The sequence below is a fragment of the Nilaparvata lugens genome, chromosome X (assembly GCF_014356525.2).
Source record: "Nilaparvata lugens isolate BPH chromosome X, ASM1435652v1, whole genome shotgun sequence".
NCBI classification, from domain to species: Eukaryota; Metazoa; Arthropoda; class Insecta; order Hemiptera; family Delphacidae; genus Nilaparvata; species Nilaparvata lugens.
The window spans coordinates 81,115,826-81,137,143 of NC_052518.1; the positions used below are offsets into that span (position 1 = coordinate 81,115,826).

A 21,318-nucleotide genomic window follows, 5' to 3' on the forward strand; every position below is an offset into this window, starting at 1 on the left:
GAGAATCGGAGAGTCAGTTTGAGACTTTCCACATGTTGTTTACGTACATAGCATACCAAACGTCATTCGTAATTTCAAGTTCTCATATGGAGCTCCCATTCTTGTTCATGTTGAAACAAAATTATATTTATAGCAATAAGATTTTGTGAGAGTAAGAGTTACGAGTAGAAGTGAAGTTTTGCAGTGCCATTCAATGGATTAGAATGTTATTCTAGTGAAGTAAGACATAATAAACTTAATTTGTAAGAGAGGAAACAACTAAGTTGATTAGCAGACCTATTCATCAGACTATTGCTAATCACTTGTACTATTTTAGACTATTGATGAGGCAGAGTAAAGTTGTGCCCTAAAAGTGTCAGGCGCTTCCATAATATTTTCTTATTTGAATAGGCAGGGAGACGGCATCACTAGCACAAGCGCTCAAACTACTTTGAATAGCTTTTGTCGACCAATATGTGAGTTGGAAGTCTAATTGCCTACTTGGTTGAAAAGTTCCAAAATCCATTCTCAAACTAGCGCTCGGCGATTTGAACTTCTGGCACATAATGGCTGGATCAAATTTATTGTTTCAAGTTCTCAAATGGATTTCCCATTCGCAACGCCTACGCCTGAACCAACGCCTCTCTCTCTCACTCACTCACTTTCTCTCTACACTCAATCACCAACACCCAATAATCAACAGCTTTCATCATGTTTTGTAAACTTGAAGGAATATTGATGCGTGAATATCATGAGTGCAGTTCAATATTAGTTTGGACTATTTTTAAAAATGTTTTTAACAGCAAGTAACAATACTTGAAGAACTTCAGTAGGCTACAGTGAATAAACCTGTCTCAAAATGATAACAAGAAGTTGAGCTCAATATCACCAATGTATGCTCAATTTATTTATGGAAAAATACAATTATTCCACATTATTAAATAAAATTCTCTTGAAATATCGATCATGTGCATTATTTCAACTGCGTATTACATTTCCATGATAATTGAGATCTAGAGATTCTTTGCAAAGTGATATCAATTAGCCTATCGTTGAAGTAATTCTCGAATCCAAGGAATCCAGTAGGGATGGGTATCGAAAGACAAAACATCGATGTTTTGAACATCGATGTTTTTTTCATCCTAACATCGATAAGTGAAAAACATCGAACAGTAAACATCGATGTTTTTGAACATCGATGTTTTTAAACATCGTTTATCGCCCTACGTTTCTATGGATGATACTATTAGTCCAGTCAATATAGACATAAAAAAGGGGGTGTGCTTGCAATTTATATTGTGGTTCTGATTTTTTAATATATTATTTGGGTACATAAGAGAAGTCCAGAACCAATTTCTTCATGCAATATTTCCTTGTGCTAGATACAAGATAGCCCAAAAACCTCGTATTTTCGGCTCATTTTCCAGTTTTCAGCTATTTCTGCCAAATCTCTCCCAGATTATATATAATTCTGAAAAAAATGAGATCACTTGGAACTCTCTATCTCCAATGACTACTTTGTAATAATTTTTCAAAAATGAGTAAAATTTGAAGAAAAAATCAATTTTGATGAATTTTAGTTTTTAATCAACAATATCTTCCGATTGTTACAACTTAGATGTTTATTTCAAAATCCCTCTAGGCGTATTTTTGTGCTATACAATCTGAGATCAGGTAGAGCGCTCTATGTCATATGGATTTCCAGGTACACCTGAAAACAATGCTCCTTGTATTGTGGAAAACACCTAATTTTCAGCTTCAACCATCATCACCATCTACTTTGTCCTCACATTGATATTTCGCACAATGACATAAGTTCATCGGTAAGGATCACCCGTTAGATGCACTCAATTTCAGTATTTCCTAGTAAAGGCACGCTTAAGGACACCTCAAGGATCAAAATTTCAAACACTTATAATTTACTTTTGACACAATGCTCAAATTTCATCGTACTACACTTCATTCTTCTCGGCTCGCCAAGGCGGTTCAAAATCATGCATCAACAGTCAAATGCGGTCAAAAAATAGAAAATTTATTGTTGAGTGTAGGTACTTATTCATATTCAATACATAAGAAATGGCCAATTTCTATATTCAAAGCTATGTATCTCGGTAACCCCTAATTATAAAAATTATTACATGATCTTGAAATGTACAATAGAATTTTCTATTTCATCTGCTGTAAACAATTCATGAAAAAATATGTTCGTAAAGTGAGATTTGATTGTTGAAAAAAATCCGGAAACTGTAGATATTTTTCTCATATTAACGGTTTTGGCAGTTGTATGATAGCTAAAAGTGATTCAAGATGGATTTTAGGCAACTGAGCTCGTACAAGATGAATTTATCTACAATTTGTAATCAATCGTAAGTTTCTATGATGTATCAGACTCGTTTTAGAAACTCTTGATCAACAGTAAAATTACGAAAAAAATGTAAAAACTGAAATCGCCATTTTTAAAATCTTAACTTCCAAATTGTTTTGGAATCGAAAGTATTATTTATTGGAGTGGGTAGAGGGGGACAATTTTCACATTCTCACTAAATTTGGAAATTTTATCAGAAGTATTTCACAAGACATGCAACTTTGAATATAGAAATTGGTCATTTTCTGTGTATTGGAATATGGGCTTAAGTACACTCAACAATAAATTTTCCATTTTTCGACCGAATTTGACTTATTATGCATGATTTTGAACCGCCGTGACGAACCGAGAAGGATGAAGTGTAGTAGACGATGAAATCTGAGCATTGTGTCAAAAGTTATGTGTTTGAAATTTTGATCCTTGAGGTGTCCTTAAGCGCGCCTCTCCACTAGGAAATACTGAAATGAAGTGTATCTTACGGGTGATTCTCATAGAACATAATCTCAAGAACTTATGTCGTTGTCCGAAATATCAATGTGAGGACAATGTAGTTGGTAATGATGCTTGAAGCTGAAAATTAGGTGTTTTTCACAATACAAGGAGCATTGTTGTCAGGTATACCTGGAATATGAGATAGATCGCTATACCTGATCTCAGATTGTAGAGCACAAAAAGAGCTTCTAAAGTGACTACAATTTTATCTGAAACTATTGTTCCAATATTTCAACAGTTACTAACTGGAATCACAGCAATTTTGGACTTGTGGTATTCAAGTAACAGTCTTTCGAATAATTGAAGTGACTAGATAGATACATCAACTCTAGTTCACAAGATTTGTCATCTTCATGGTTTTGTCTGAAACCTCTCGGGATATCCTTGAGGATTCGGTCTTGAAATTTCACCCTAAGCTAATTTTAGCAATCATTGATACTCATATCGTATTCATTCAATACCTGATAGATTTTTTAGGAAATGAAAATGAATTATATTTTTTTATATGGATCTCTGCACTCCTTACAATACGAGGACCTCTTTTCCAGAGCTAGATTAATTAGTGTTAAACACATGTTGAGGAAATAATTGTAGTAAGAAAAAACTCTTTCTTCCTAAGAAACGAAGAATCCGACCTCTTATTCAATTCTAAATAACTAACTATCTAACCTTGACACGGGCTACAGAAGTAATGTAAATCTTCAAGAGTATCCAACAGTCTCACATAAGAATACAGAGAGCCTGATTGAAAAATAAAAATAGCAATCTGCAGGAAATCAAAACTTATGCGAGATCTTTCACAAAAGTGATCTATATTCACAAAAAACACTAAACAGGATACTACACTAAATATGATAGAGATAATGATTGTAATTTCGTTACTATTGCTTATTGCTCTCAAGATAATCCTCTTCAAACAAAAAAATAAAAAAAAAACTTGTATCAAATTAAAAAATTAGAATTGTTTTCACTTTTTAGTTGGGGAAAACATCGGATGACCGATGTCTAGGTAAAACAATCGATAAGTGAAAAACATCGAACAGTTAACATCGATGTTCGATGTTGAAACATCGATGTTTTTAAACATCGATGTATCGATACCCATCCCTAGAATCCAGGAAGATAGGAATCCCTGGATTAATAATATTATCAAGCAACTAATAGATACAAAAAATCGCACATGGCGAAGGCTTGAAAAGGACAAACGTAATTTAGAACTAAGAAACCAATTCAAGGCAATTAGAATGACCTAACAAATAAAATTCGTTTGGAGAAGAGATTTTATCATCATAGATTATTTTCTGATAATTTTAATAATACTAAAAAGACTTGGGAAACTATAAATCAATTTATCAATGAAAAACGTAGACCAACCATAATGGAATCATTAAAAAAAAATTTCGAAGTAACTGAAGAAAATCATAAGCATGACTTGACAGAGAAATTTAAGGGAAAATTTAAATTGACAATTGAAGAGGTTAATGGTGGGATAAATGGGCGGGAAATCATTCAAAAGGCAATAAATTAAGCATGAACTTCAAGAACATGAACATTTGCATTCTCTGTATTTGGCTATCAATAAACTGAATGTCAAGTCATCCTCAGGACCAGATAGGATTAGACCACATAATGTAATAAGCAATATATTATACCTGAGACTAATATTGATTCATTTGATTGACGGAATTGTTGAAAGTGGTAATATACCACAACCAATGAAAGTAACTTATCTTAGACCCATCTTTAAAAAAGGATCAAAGAAAAATCGGGGGTGTTATAGACCAGTAGGATCGATATTAGTTGTTATGAAAATTCTTTGAAACAGGTTTGAGACTCATACAACAGGATCTTTATTTGGCAACTAAGTATTTCTTTAATAACAGTATAAAAATTAATGCACAAAAGACGAAAGCGATAGTATTTATGAAACAAAGAATTAATGTTGATGAAAGATAATTTGTTAAATAAACTTGCCATGAAACTGTTTGCCTAGGAAGCCGAAGAATGAATGATTATAATTGTAAAAACTTGATTACAGTAAAAGTATAAAACACCTAGGAATAACTTTCGATTCTGATATGAGATCAAATCACACAACGATTCACTAAAAAAACATAATGAGAGCAGCACTTTATAAGTGTTCTAGAATAAGTAGCTATTTTCCTGTTGGCACTAAAAGAATTATTTACTACTAGTAGGTAACCCGTGCTTCGCAAGGGTCTATTTTAAAAATGCAAAATGAAAACTTGACGTAACAAAAAATTCGAAATTTGAAAATAGGCCTATAACCATCCTCGGTTAATGAAGAAGCTTTATGCAAAATTTCAAATCAATCAGTCCAGTAGTTCAGACGTGATGATGTGTCAAACATAATTTTCCTACATCACGTACGTGTATGAGCCAGCTCTTTCCATTATTATAGTAAAGATGATTGATAAATGGATGATTTCAATGGATCTTTGAATGAGAATAACTTTTGAACGGTTTGAGAAATCGGTGCGGTTTTGATGCGCCAGAAAATCAGTTACTTTTATTCGAATAGGATCCCCAATCATACCTATCATCTAGAGTCCTTTTAAAAGAAAAGTTCAGCTGCTCCTATACAACAACTGGAAGCATGACAAATTGGAAACTTGGCGTAATGAAATCTTGAAGAAGTGAAAATAGGCATAAATAACCATCCTCGGTTAATTAAGAATCTATATGCAAAATTTCAAATTCATCAGTTGAGTATATTTCAGACGTGATGATGCGTCAAACATAATTCCCTATTCCTTACGTGTATAAGCCAGTTCTTTACTTTATTATAGTATAGAAAACTGAGTATAGTACATTATAACTGAAGAATATAAATTATTACTTATTTTATTGTGATCTATTCACGTTTTTCTTATGAAATTCAATGATAGGCCTACAACATGAAGACTATGTCCAATTCATTTGTACTGGTGGCAAAATTTTACATCAAAAATAATTATTTGATAAAATCCAAGTTCAATTGTAATGAAAACAAATTCCTTAAGAAAATAATTGATAATAATACGTTTCGAGGGAAAAAATTAAGAACAAAAAAGTTGGGAAGCATCGGGGATTCGAACTGAGGAACCATCGCTCTGTAAGCTAGCGTTTCACCGTTGTGCTATACAGCTGTTCGAAAGAGATAGTCTTGTAATAGCATTATAACCTTCTCATAAAAAACACGCTTGGAACTTATGGAACTTCATGTACGGTATCATAGATGAATTTGAACATTAATTCTGAAAAATCTAGAAGGAAAATTGAGATTTATATAGATTCAATGATAGAGAGTACCCTGTACTATGGTATCTCAATATACAGTTTAGCTCCGAAATATATAGAACAGCCATTACAGAATATTGTAACTCTTTTTTTTAATGGTATTGTTCGCCAACTATTGGGAATTATGTCCATGGAGGCCCTAGCCAATTATACTGATTTGACACGGAGTTAATTCAAAAACCAATTTGGAGAAATAAATGGAATAAACTAAGGATTGAGAAACAGAATATATTATAGATTCCACAGATTTAACAATAATTATGGTGAAAGAACTCCAGAGTGCAGAATTCCATATATCTTGAACTCATTGCCTCTGGAATTGCGAAATTTACAAAGAAGAGGTCAAGTTAAAACAAAATTGAAATTATATTTCATTACAATAATTGATTATTGAGACATATATGGTTGGATTTTACAGTAAAAATGCAAGCTCACAATAGTTTCGTCAGACTAGCGATAATTTAATAGGTATATAGGAAGTTATTATTTATGAATTTTCTAATTTACTTTGTTAATAACCATCATTCTGTATCTTATATATTTATATTTGTTTATTATTCAAGTTATTGCAACCAAGTAAATGAGAATTGTATTTTTTAATATCCCTCAAATGGATGTAAGTTAGAGGGATTCAAATATATATGAATTTTGTATTTAATGAGATGTGTATTGAAATCTAAATAAATTGAAATCGAAGCTTCATAGTCTCCAGAAGTAAAGATACTTTTTGTTCCTATTGAAGATTTGAAGTGGAAATTAGTAGAATGAGTTTACAGAGCAGATGTAACATCATTGAAATTGGAAAATATCCACCAGTTGACTTCATTCTTTTGATTAAATTCGCTGCGTGGCTGGCTGCACGGTGCGTTGCACGGTTCGCTGCGCTGTTCAAAGTTTGGTTCGGCATGTGTGGACATAATATTATATTGCTGAGCTGGAATGAATCATTGAATTGATAAATGACAAAATCATTCTCTATCCGCTTTATATTTTAAAATTCAACATGATGATTCCACAGAAATACATGATCAATAATATACTTGAATTATGCTGGTTGAGTAGAGAACATTTTCCAATCTATTCCGAATTGGTTGAAGAATATCTCTTTTTGTCAAGTCCTATTACCAGACTGGATGTCTTTGAATTTTATCAATCCAATTCCCACGCTCAAAACGTTGTTGTTCAACGTCTCCTCGGCTAGGTAATCGAATTCCAATTTCTCGTTCAAGGTCTTATTTTTGACTGAAGCTCTAAACGCCACATCGAACGCGAGGCTCTAAAAATATTCCCTCGCTTTGGGAGTCGTCGATTTCATAATAGTGTAGAGTTGAGTATATATTTGAAATTTGAATCTCTCCCTGCTCCCGTCACATTTATGAACGTTATTATGAAGAATGCAATATATATGTAATCATTATTTATTATTACAGGAAGAAACAAGAAACATACTATATCACGGACTTATTCTGCTTATTATTATAAAATGGCCATGGACAAATTACATTAGAGAATCATCTCTAAAGTTTTCTACTCTGATTTAAATTCCCAAGAAATAAGAAGGAGTTGATAGTAAATAGGGGATGTCTGAATATTTCAAGTAGATAATGTTGAATGATTGCGAATGAGACGTTTTCTTATAATTGATTGGTAAAAACCGTAATCCAACAATAATAAAGTGTAGGGGATGACATTTCAAGACATCCATGCTTTATAAGTGATACCATGGACCAAGTAAGTTAGATCCGTGGTCATACATAGAGAATTGTTCTCCGAATAATAATGTATGGCAAATTATGTGAGTAATATTGCAGCACTGAGCAGCATAGTAATGGAGTAGCCTAATCATAGTCACATCATTGATAACACTGAACTCCAATCGAGGACAGTAGTGTTGATTTAGGATAGAAGTGAGTTTTTTGAAGGTATACTAGGTCAATAGAGTCGATATAACATTTTTTAGATTACAAATATTCACTACTCATTGTATAGTTACTATTATTATCTCATCTCGAAATGCGATCCTCATCGGATAGCATAAATTGATTGATGAATGAAAATAATACAATTATTACATCACATGTTATGATAAAATGCTGTGTCAGGCTAATATTTTGGATGTTTCTGACTAATTGAGGTGAATATCGGTCGTCACTTTATATTTGAACAGTTTATTCTTATATACAAATACTATTCTTATATGCATATATACTCTCTTTTTGAAGAAATTCGCATTCTCCCTAGAAGTCGTGAACCGCATTTTCTTCAAAGGTTTAATAATGTGCATCAACAAATTTATTTTTGCAATCTTCAAACTTGAGAGTCTCCTGCCCCTATCACTGTGGTTTTTGGGTAGCCTACGTAGCATATTTAAGTTATTTCAATGCAACCTCTGATGCACAAGAATAGCTCCAATTAGCGCACCTGGATCTAGAAGGAAAGCACAAACTCATGCCACCATTTATCTCACTTTCTACTCCATCGATAGATTATTTTCAGAGTTTGGTCGTTGAATTCTATACTGTGTTCAATTTAAAATAAGTTGGGGAGCCGTGGGCGCTTTATATAGATGTTGTGTCGTGTGCTGGTTTCATCAAAGGACGAGAATTTTCCTCTCTGGCTTCTGTAACAAGTGAAGTATGACAAAACCTACATCCAATTATGACGCGCTAAAACACGTGTGGCACCAATTTGGAATTGAACATAAAGACCAGTCAGTGCTCCTCGTTACACAACTTAAAAGTGGCTGTGGCCTCGTTCATAACCACAACTCCATACAACATGAATACACCATAAATGTTGTGTAACATAAACCATCGTATGTCGCGTCCTATCGCGTATTCATTCGTATGTCGCGTACCGCAAACTCATTCCAGTAAGGTGGAACATACATAATTTGTTGAATATGCGTTGATATTGTGGAAGTTCTCCATAATTGAAAACCAAAGTTTCGTTGTCATCAATGTTAATTTTACTTGGATAAAACTGTGTTTTTCCTATAATGAAACATATTGGTTCACTATTCATTGGCTGATCAACGATTCGAGTTGATAATATTCGATGAGAGCTGTTCTTTTCAAAAACTTCAACCAAAAAGTTTTGTACAGTGTCCAATATAGCTGAGGTCTGTATTACGCTTATAGGTAGGTATATCTTTTATTGGAGAGTTAATTAGTAATATCATGGAATTTGTCAAAAGTAAAAACTCGCTGACGCTCGTTCAATATTATATTTATCCGTACTTGAATAACTAATAAATTTCTCATGCATCGTCATAACAATAAGTGAGCAGTTGATACCGGTTCTTAAAACTCATTGAACTTCTAGTTGAATATGAATAACTTGTTATCACTTATTTGAAAAAGTGGGAACGGAAGATGGATTCATCTCGAATAACAAGAGAAATAGTCGAGCTATTTGGAATTTATAAAAGGATATTCTCATAAAGGTTTAGTTGGATGGTTATTATGATTTTATGACATTAATCTACTAATTGAAGGTAGTAGAGAGTGATAATACTCTTTGAATATCATTTTGGTTATTTCATTCATTATAACTTATTATTGACATGATTATCCTCATTCATACACTTCATCGAAAATATTTTCATATATATTCTTAATATAAATAGCAGGTAGTGTAAAGAAAAAAGGTTCAACTCACCATTTTCTGACTCTGATTTTTCAGGAGCCGGTTCATGTCTGGTGTAGCCTGGAACAAACGTTTCACGTTATTCATCAAATACAGTTTTATGTACAACATTTCAACAAATTCACAATGTGATATACAAAAAACCTAGAAACGTTTCGTTAAAGAATAATTTTCTCACATTTCTAAGATTTTGCTAACTTGCGTCCGGGAAGACTCAAATTCTATGCAGGGTTGAAGTATTCTCACGGAACTGTATTTCCATTAGCGATGGAAAATACACGAGTATTTCGGAATACTTTAAAATTGCACTTTCCTTTTCCACAGAATTGTGCTCTGTCTCCTCGTGGACCATTATCTCGTTGGTGAAAGGGGAACATAATTTGCGTGGAAAAGATCAGTTCCAATCAAGTTGCGGACGGAATAACTTTGAAATCCAGAGACCAGAGGTAGCCTCGTGTCTCTAGGGCCTAAAAATAACGTTTGTTTTGAATTATTTGTCTGCTGTTAAATTTGAAAAAATTTATCACTTTTAGCAGTGGATTATGTCGAAATAGTTATTAATAATAAGGGAAGTTAATGCATGAATGTTTATTGAAAATTCTAGTAAATCAACAATAGTGAAGTGAAAATTCTAATAGTAATAGATACCGTATATAATTTGAACGATGGTGAGTGCCATTAAATTTTATAGCTCATGTTAAAAACCCTTCATGGCCGAATCCCTATTATTATAGATTTGCAATAGTAAAATGAGTAGAGTCCACGCTACATTCGTAAACAATTAAATTAGTAAGCAGTTAGCAAAATCTTACAGACAGTTTTCTTGACTTTGAAATGTGTAATAAAATTTACAGACTTTTTTGTTGTTGAAATTCTAGTAGTTCAAATTATGAAATAAATTCAGAAGTTGTATAGAATGTGAAATTTGTTGTTTATAAAGTCCCATGATTCGCCCTTTAGAATTTAGAGATCTCTTTTCCACCCCCATCTGGAGGCGGTTATATTATATTACAGATGTTTTTCCGTAATTCATATATAGGGTGGTTCTCGGATTCATCCCTCTACACACTGCAATAGAGAAAATGTTGATTGAGTTACTATTACATATATCTACCCTGATGTATTGCTCTTCACAAGTGAAAATTCAGACATGGATTTTATCCTCCTTTTCACTCATAATTAAAAATACACTGAAAAAAATACAGATTATATCTCTATTAAATCTGGCGCATGAATCGGTCTGATTCTAATCGGTGGCTTGAGTAATGTTGAGTTTTTGGGCATTGATGGTTCACAACTCATTGACATAGACCTGTAAATTAGCATAGCTCTTCAAGAAAACTTTTAGCGAAGCCAAATCCTACGATCATTGTATCCAGTTCTCTGCGTGTTGGACGTAGGGTGTTGGACGCGTTGGGGGGTGTTTAAAATTCTTGGTGGGAGGGAGGACTCAAAATCATAAAATTTGGCTCAAAATCTAATCTTGTGGTAGGTACAAAAACATTCAGCAGTGTTTTAAATTACTATCAACGTAAATTTTTGTATAGAGTTGGGCACCCCTGTATACATCGACGATATCCTTGGCAAGACATATGATCCATTGTTGTACGGACGTTTAAAATTTGTTCATCACATAGCGATCAGTCCTCTCGGTAGAACGACTGGGCTAGTTTCACATGACAGATCACGTCTCCTGAAGACCTCGAAATGGGCAAAGCTCTTCAAACACTGCTTGCACAAGAAAAAACTTTTTCCTCCACCGACTGTCTAAAATACTTACTTTACTCCTTGAAACATAATACTAAATTGTCAATTTTCCGCCTTCGGGACTAAAAAACAGAAAAACTCCCTAGGGAGTAGAAGTAGCTCCATTCACATAACATGGGAAGCATATCTATTTTGAAAACTTACTTTGAGAATAGGTTGGAAGGTCGAAGCTCAGATGAGGAAACATAAAAGAAGTAGTCTGTCATTGAGCCAACTGAATTCAATACCTCAAGCAGAAATTCTATCAACTCATGAAATATAATGTTTGTATGATATTGCACACAGTATGGTATTACACATACAGATGAGAATGAATACTAGAGAATACTGATAATAATATAATTTCATTCTATTCAAAATACCAACCAAATATATTTAAAGGTTATGTTGTAGAAGATAACATTGTCACCAATATCGTGAGTTATTAAAATTATTTGATTTGCAGTTCCTATAAATGTAGGTGGAGGAGAAATGTTGTGTACATCACGAGTGAGAAATGCTTTTTCTCCCTCAGGGAAATTATAGCCCTCGGCTTCGCTTCGCGCATTAAACGCTCCCCTCAGGGAGAAAAAGCTGTTTTTTTCACTCTAGATATACAAATAACTATTTCATGAAACAATCCCATCATCTATTTTTGTATTTGTACGCTATAACATCCCATGTTAATTTGGAATGACATAGCCTTCTATCAGGAGACTGAAGTTTCGTTTTTGAAAAACAAGTCATGGGACTGCCCTGATTGTTTAAGTGTTCAGCGATCTCTTAGGGTAAATGACTCTACTCCTGTCAAAATAAATGGACAGTGCTCAGGGGAAAGTGAAGTTTCGGCTGCTGGCGAGCAAACAAAATCCATGGAGCCTTTTGAGGGAAAGTTGGAAGTTGTAAAAACTGAATTGTTAAATTCTATTGAGGAACTAAAATCTCTTGTAAATGCCGGACAGGAGAAGCGGGATAAATTGGAGGAGATAATTGCTAAGCAGAGTGAAATTATTAATAGACAACAGGAACTGATAGAATCTCTGAGAGGCGACGTTAATAGTGTCCAAGAACGATTGCGAACCACTGAGGAGCGACTGGATGACCTGGAGATGTATACGCGGCGCAACACGTTGGAGATACATGGCCTCCCCGAGCCGGCTAATGAGAATGTAGTGGATACATTCGCGAGAGTGAGCAACGCGATCGGCATGCCTCCGGTCATGGTAGACGCCATACACCGTCTCAGGCCGCTCAAGGGTAAGCCTGGTGCAGTACCTCCCCCACCTGGTATAATCGTCAAGTTCGTCAGAAGACTGGATGCCCATCTAATGTTGAATCTAAGAAAAAAATTCGGTAAGCTGTGTAGAAATCAAGTTGAAGGCTTTGATGGACAGCAGCCTGTGTTCATCAACCAGAGTCTGTCGTCTAGGCGGAGAGAACTGCTTGGTATAGCACGGCGTTTCAAGAGAGATGCTAAAATTAAGGATGCCTGGGTCGACCATCTTGGCAGGGTTAAAATTCATAAAATTGATGGGGGGATTTCCTTCATTAAAAGTGTTGATGATCTTAAAGTAAATTAAAATAGCCCCAACTTTATCAAACGGAATAGTAGGCTTCGAAGATATTGATAATTCATGTTATTTGTTTTCGCCAATGACAATCCGTGTTTTGCATTCTGTACCGGTATTATAGTTATAAGGGGAAGAGAAGTGGGATTCAGTTGCTGAGTGGATGACATCTTGGGACTGGTAATGACAGTGTTATCATAGTAGTCTAGTTAATTTTTTTTTCAATTACTGTAATTGATTTCTTATTTTTCTATTCTGTTTGCCTATCTCATGATTCTTTATTTCATTCTTCATAAATCATTCAATAATGTTTCATTAGAATAATTAGTATTGGGTTTTAATCTTGGGTTGTATTTAAATTAATGAACGAGTTTCTAGTTAGTTTTGTTGAGTCGTATAAACTAATTTTATGATATTCTGTAGCATATAGTTATTATGGGTCAGTTTCTGTTGTATAGTCTCGAGATTCATATATATAACTCCACATTTATATTTATTGTGTTGATGATAACAAGAATGAAAATATATTGATTGGTATGGTCAGTTCTATCGCTTAAGAATTTAATGAAAAGGATAAGAAGTTGCCAAAGAACCACAGATTCGTTGGTGCTTGGAAAGTCTTTCTAAGTATCGATAGGTCTTGTCTTTCAATCAATAAGTCTAATAAGTATCAATAAATAAGTGTTTTTCATTCAATATGAATAATTACCACAATATCAACTTCTCAACTACACAAAAGTGAAAATCGCTTAAGAGATTTTATTCTTGGAGAAATATTCATAATAATTGAATAATACAAGTGTATCGAGTTAATACAACGAGAAACGCTTTTTGAGATGTTGAATGTTTTGAAAAAGAATTTAAATGATTTATGACAGCATCTACCATTATTAATTACTGACCTAATATTGTGTCAGTATAGAGATAGAATTATTGTTCAGTTGGTGAAATTTGTCACTGAGAACAGCTATGATAAAATTCCAATTATTGTCGTTTATCGCTGCAATCTTATCACTCCACCAGTGTTGTAGTCAGATGATACGTCAATGTAACTTTGAATGATCTAATAACAGTTTTCTTTATTTTTTCTCCCTATTATCTGTTTGTCAACTCACAACACTATATGTTTTTTTTATATATTCTGATAATTCAAGTAATTCATATAGCAGTAGTTCAAGTCGATCAATTCGAGTTGTACCGGTATTGTTTATGCGTATCAATTGTTGTATTGGTAAATATACGTATTATGAAGTGTAAGGACTTATATTATATTGCATGAACATTATTTTCGTTGCACAATTTATGCCACATGCAATATTATTGTCTAGCATGGCAGTCCGAGAATGGACTAAATACAGTAACACATTTTTTTTCTTCTCTCTTTTACTACTTCTCATTGGATAACAAAGTAACATCTAACTTTTGGTACATTTAATGGATGATGACAATGATATTAGTAATGAATTTCTACCAGCTTTCATATCTTCAATTCCAGAATACAATAATTTTTTTAACACTGATAACCTCACAGTTTTTCATATGAACATCCATAGTATAAGAAGAAATTTTGATGTATTTCTTTTGTATTTAAATAATATTGTGAGGAAACCTCATATCATTGTTTTATCAGAGGCATGGATAAAAAGCGATTTCAATATGAACTTGTACACCATACCAGGTTACAAGTCTCAGTTTTCTTGTAATGATAACAGATGTGGTGGTCTTATAGTTTTTTATAAAGATAATTTAAAATGTATTTTATTGGACAGTGCAGTAGAAGGGGCTGATAGTATTTTGCTAAATTTTACTTATGAAAGTCTTGTATTTACTCTGATTGGAATTTACAGATGGCATACGGGAGGAAACATTAACTTATTTTTAGATTCATTTGGAAAGTTATTGGAAAATGTAAAGCAGGAGTTAATTGTTTGTGTAGGAGATTTTAATATTAATATTAACCATGTGGATTCTAATGTCGAAAATTATTTTGAAATCTTAGCTCTGAATGGTCTGGACTCTTTGATTAATATAGATACTAGAGTAACAGATACCAGTTCTTCATGTATTGATCACATTCTGTTTAGAGGTAGGCCCTTATCGGATGTGCTAGCAGCAGTGATCGATGCGGGATTGACTGATCACAGAGCCGTCTGTGCTGCAATACCGTCGAAGAGAATCTGCGATATTCATGGTGTCACTAAGTCTTCCAAAGTAGATTATGACATGCTAAATGGGCTACTTGGGATGGAGGACTGGATGTCTGTTTATAATGGTGTAGACGTAGACTCGGCTTACTCAGCTTTTCTGAATACTTTACAGACACACATACAGTCTTCCAGTATAAACATAGAAACAGTCAGGGCAGGCAACCACCGTTCTAGGGCACTCAAGCCTTGGATGACTGCTGGCTTAGTTCGGGCTATTGAAACTAGGGATAAATTATTTAAAATAATGAAAAGGGACCGAAACAATATATTAGCAGATAGAAATTTCAGGAAGTTCAAGGATAAAGTACATAAATGGATTAAGAAGGCAAAGGAGAAATACTATTCAGCCCTTTTTCATAATGCCAGGGGTGATAGCAAGAAACAATGGACAATTATCAATGAATTAGTAGGTAGGAAGAAAACTAAGAAATCCATAAATTTTGTTAGAGGAGGTGAACTTATAACGGATGAAAAGGAAGTAGCAGAGGAACTGAATAATTATTTTATAAATGTGGCAAAATCGGATTCATCCACTCCCAACCCGCCAATAGAGGCCAAGAATGTCTTCCACAGGTCTTTCAATATTAAGCGTAGTCCAAGATCACTGTTCTGGATGCCTATCAGTGCAGATGAAGTGTTGCTACTTATTCGTAAATTATCCAGTAACAAATCTTCTGGTGCGGACACCTTCTCACCATTCTTGATAAAGAAAATAGCACCGAAAATATGTGAAATACTTTCATATATATTTAACAAAAGCCTGAATGAAGGAAAATTTCCATCCTACCTCAAAATGGCCAAAGTGATAGCTATTCCGAAGAAGGGGAATACAATTGATTGCAATCGCCCAATTTCTTTGCTATCTGTCTTCTCTAAACTATTTGAAAAACTAGTAAAGCCTTGTCTTATAACTTTTCTCCATTCAACTGATTTTTTTGTCCCTAATCAATTTGGATTCAGAGAGGGATTGAGTACTGAGCCAGCTCTGCACAAGTTTCTCTCTGAAGTCCATTCCAATATCAATAATAAAGATGTTTCAAGAGTTTCAGCACTGTTTCTGGACATTCGTAAGGCTTTTGACACAATCGACCACAATATTCTGTTGGATAAACTGGAGTTAGCCGGTGTTCGGGGTGTTGCGCTGAGCTGGTTTCAGTCATATCTCTCAGGCAGGAGTCAGTTTGTGTGTGTGGGTGGAGCTAAAAGCTCAGTGAAACATGTCTGTGCTGGGGTTCCACAGGGATCTGTTTTAGGACCCATTCTATTCTTGATATTTATAAACGATCTCTATCTTGGGCCTTTCTATGGAACCATAACTGCTTTTGCAGATGATACTGCCTTCAACTATGGTGCAGACTGTTTGAAAAATCTGCAGGTTCAAATGCAGTCTGATCTCAATCTGTTATCCCTGTGGTTTTTCTTTAATAAGCTGAAGCTCAATGCTGACAAAACAACATACTTGAATATTTCAATTTATGAATCATTCACCTTCGAGAAACCACTTAAATACCATAACATTCACTGCATCAATCATGATAGCTGTAACTGTTCCAATATATTACAATCCAGTCAAGTAAAATATTTGGGTATATCTATGGAAGATGATCTTCTGTGGAGGAGCCATGTGCGGATGTTGAAAAATAGCCTGCACATGCTTCTTCATAGATTCTACCATATAAGAAATGTATGCCCAATTTATATCCTGAAGAATGTTTACTTCTCACTTGCACATTCCAGACTTTCATATGGCATATCATGTTGGGGATGTACTTACATTACCCACTTGAAGCCACTAATGCGTTTACAGAGATCCTTGCTTCATTTCCTGCATGAAGAACCTATTGCTCACTCCGATCTCTTCAGCAATTTGAGAATTCTTAGCCTGAGATCATTATATGTATTCAAAGTACTTATGCAGTTTTATTGGGCTAGTGGGAACTTGGGGAATACAGTGGATTTAGCTGAGCATGTGCCTCTTACTCGGAGGGCTGGTCAGGTTAGAGTGCCAAGACCCAATTCAACTTTTTTCAGAAAATCGTTTCTATTCTTAGAAGGGAAATTCTGTAATAAACTGCCTCCATCCATTGTGCATAGTGGCTCACCACAGCTTTTCAAGCGTAATTTGAAGACTTTCCTATTGAATCTGAGTGAAGAAGATGTAGAAAGTATGTATAATATAACTGTATAATTAATAGTTTTTAGCTTTGGATTTCTGATGACATTGATGGTTTCCAATAGGGTAAATTTTGAACAAATAGTGTAAAATTGTTTTAATTCCTGAATATTATTGTTATGTTGTGATTGGATGCCATTTTTATAAGTATGTAATGTGAATGTGTATGTATGTATATGTGCATGTATATGTATATATGAATATATGTATGTATGTATGTATGTATGTATATGCGTATGTATAGCTGGTAGTGGAAAAATCAAGTGAATCGTCGTCTTTTATTTTTATTTTTATTAGTATTTTTTTGTATTAGCAGTGTACTGTTATCGAAGTGATTTTTTTTTATTTTTGTAGATACTCCCATATGCGGTCAAGCTTTGAAGCTTTGCATATGTGTAATTTAATCAGAAGGATTCATTAATATTAATTTTCAATTGTTATTATTTGTTGTATTGCATTATTACAAATTATTGTATTATGAGTTTTTCTGATAAATAAAATCATTATTTCATTATTTCATTTTCTCGATACATGAGAACTAATTCGACAATTGCAACTTCAATTATACGACCGCAATTGATTGTAAGAGTTGTAAGAGGGGCAATTGACTGTAAGAGGGAAAACTCTATAAATATTGTAGAATGTATTTATAATAAAATATGATTATTCACATGAAAAAAACATTTCATGAGCTTTTGGAATTTTTCCAAAAAATCCAACCATCTGTGAGTAAACGATTCATTTGTATGCATTATATGATTCAATTTCATGAACTTCATTATATTACAGCTCATAACCCGCAAATTTATTCCTGCATTTATGATTATAATATAACTGAGAGGGATATTATTGTTTGTTCAGTAGGACTGATCTTCAATTCATCTGTTCTAATTGATAACATCACTTTGGCATCAAGCTGTCAGCATTGTAAGACCCAACAGGCTGATACTGACAGGTGGTTTCTTAGACATAACCTCCTCACCATCAACCATTCTTCCAACCCCCTAAACCACTAAGTCAATTGCCGTACGTCTCGTCACCCGTCTCAACCCTCTTGCCGAAAGCTATTAGACGCACGTAATCTAGACACAGCTTCCACCCCCGTTGAATGAGAAATAAATTGAAATAACACAGCCTATTGCGCTCCATAAGCCAGGATAAAGCATCTAACAGGTCCGCAGGGGAACTAGACAGCATATAAAATGAAATGGGCTTATTTTTAAAGCGCTGTTTTATACCATCCAGTGTCTGTGGCCTTTTCTTTTTCACTCTGGTATAATGCGAGGGTTTTACATATTTATTCAAATGGGAATAACAGTTGTAGTGGGGGAGATGGCGGTATGGAGATTTTTGCATGCTCGGCAACAGTACAGGAACCTGCCGTCTTCTGTATAAACCCCTAGCTTCCTGTGGCTTATTCCAGCGATATGAACAGCGCTATGCATCTCTGTGTTATGATTATTACATCACTTGTGTCTCAACACACTTGGACAATTCGTTCAAATTTTTATTAGCATCTCGTATCACTTGCAAATGATTGTTAGGGTTATTAACGCTTCAAAGTATACAGTAGAATTAAATCTTGGAGCTCAACAAATTTCTTTATTAGGTGATCAATCAATCAGTAGCTGGAATTCTATGATGATACAAGCAGGGCACCCGTGCTTCGCTACGGGAATTAAAAAATTAGATTATTTTTGTGAAACATTTATAATCTAAATTCTATAAAAATTGTTATAATCGTTTTTGAGATTAGGCCACAACTTGAATGAAAATTATTGAGTCAAATCATTTGAATAATTAATTGATGTGTTGGAACTGCTCTATAGAATAGTAGTCCAATTGCAGAGAATTTTGTAGAATATTGGGCGGGGCTTAAGAGTCAACCTCGACTTTATCCATTGGCAATTAATATTTTCCGTTGACAGTTATCAAATTAGCAGTGATCATGTTATTTCTGCTTTTGCTTGATGCAAATGAAGATTAAATTCCAAATTAAGTTTCTGATTGGGGATTTTATGACTCTGGTATCCATGGATCTCTTGCTTATTCTGAAATTTTTGGCATAGCATGACGCTTAATTTTTGTTTCACTTAAAAGTGTGAAAGCAGCCAATCCATTGATTCTTTCTTTCATGGAAGTCTATTCATACAAAAGAGTCTATTCATGATAGTTAGTATAACATTTATTGTGGCTGATTCCTCATGTCCTAAACTTTACTATCATAAATATTGATGTGGGATGAATTTGCATAAATCTGAATAGAGTTTATTCAATCACTTTGCTTATTGACTACCATTATATGATTCCTTTCTTTGATCTTAGCTTGAAACCAAAAGCTTGGGGTTGGAAATTTGGATGTGAACTGACATATGACTCAATTTAATTTCTATCTAGAATATCTGGGCACCGAGCTTCGCTTGTTGTTTATTTATTGATAAACAGAACACAGTTATTTGACATGATTGGGGAAGGACTAACAGGCACATCCCAGAACTGTTTCTTCCCCGAATTTAGATTTATACACTATAAATTGTCCAAAAAGTAGATTATGTTCCATACACTTGAATTCAGATCCAATTTCGATCTAAACATTTGATAACAGAAAAGGTTCTGATTCAGATTGTTTACAGACCAAATTGAATAACAAAAAAACACTCACTAATAACTTTAAACTGTAAAATAATGATCAACTTTGAAAATCATAATATACTCCAATTTAGGATTATATACCATGTCATGTCAACAAATCAGATAATTTTGATCAAGTCGATTAAATTCTATCTCTCTTCTACACAGGCACTCGCATCTTCTGTTATCGACAGACGACGAAATTATCATCTGTTTTTCCAAGAATGAATAATTATAATCCTTTTTATGTCCTTCAGCGAGTTTCTCATGAATGAGACCTAGTGCAATCGATTTTTTATATCATAAACCTACTATGTTCCAAATTTCGTGAAAATCGTTAGAGCTGTTTTCGAGATCCATTGGATATACATAACCATATAACATAAAATATACACTAATTGCGCTCTTAATATAATAGGATTGACAACTTTAGTATTGTGATCTATCAATATCAATAGGTTTGTCTTGTGTCATGTAATGACATCATGAAAGGAAATAGGAGCAGCTGATGGAATATTATGTTTTTTTTATTAAGAAAAAGAAAGATACTTTTCAGCTGATATTGAAACATGAAGATATCAGGCCCAGTAGCACAAAAGCCTGTTCAATTTCAATCAGGATTGAATTTCATGAGAATTAATCAGAGCAGGTTTTTTTTTAATAGAAGGCTTCTCTCATGGGTTCTCGTGGTATTTAGTCCAGATAATGAATTAACAGACAGTGCTACTGGCTCTCTCAAGGCCATGGCTGCATACAAACATAGAGCAACAGAGGAACCAATATAACATAAGCTGAAGAAATTAGTCGCATTCCTATCGCCTCACAATAAACATTACATTCAACTACCATATGTTTGAAGAGATCGATTTCAAATTTCTTTTGCTATATTCCGGTCACTTTCTGAATCTATTCTTCCAGATGTTCCATGAATACTGTAATGTTTTAAATTAATTAGGTCGCTAAATTTGTTGACTCAACTACAGCTATTATAATCTTTTCCATTTGCACATACTCTCTCACGTTTTCAACAGATTATGGGAACTTTCTCCTGATCAGCTGCTACTTGAGGGACCAATAATCCTCTCTCAAGGAACTCCAGCAAATTTTCCCAGAGTTGAGACCTGTTCCAAAATAATGTTTTTTTGTCGCAAACCCACTATATTCCTGATTTAATAAAAATCGTTAGAGCTGTTTCGTGATCCATCCGAC

The 21,318-nt window shown here is 34.0% G+C and overlaps 1 protein-coding gene across 5 annotated transcripts in view; it reads right to left on the reverse strand.

The window, feature by feature from the left end:
• The window catches only part of LOC111045476, an 853,815-nt gene that overhangs the window by 462,356 nt on the left and 370,141 nt on the right, over positions 1-21,318 (reverse strand). For all 5 annotated transcript variants that reach the window (XM_039441688.1, XM_039441687.1, XM_039441689.1 and 2 more), the window contains exon 2: positions 9,797-9,844. In XM_039441688.1, the coding sequence (XP_039297622.1) occupies positions 9,797-9,844 (48 nt within the window). The remainder of the gene's footprint in view (positions 1-9,796; positions 9,845-21,318) is intronic.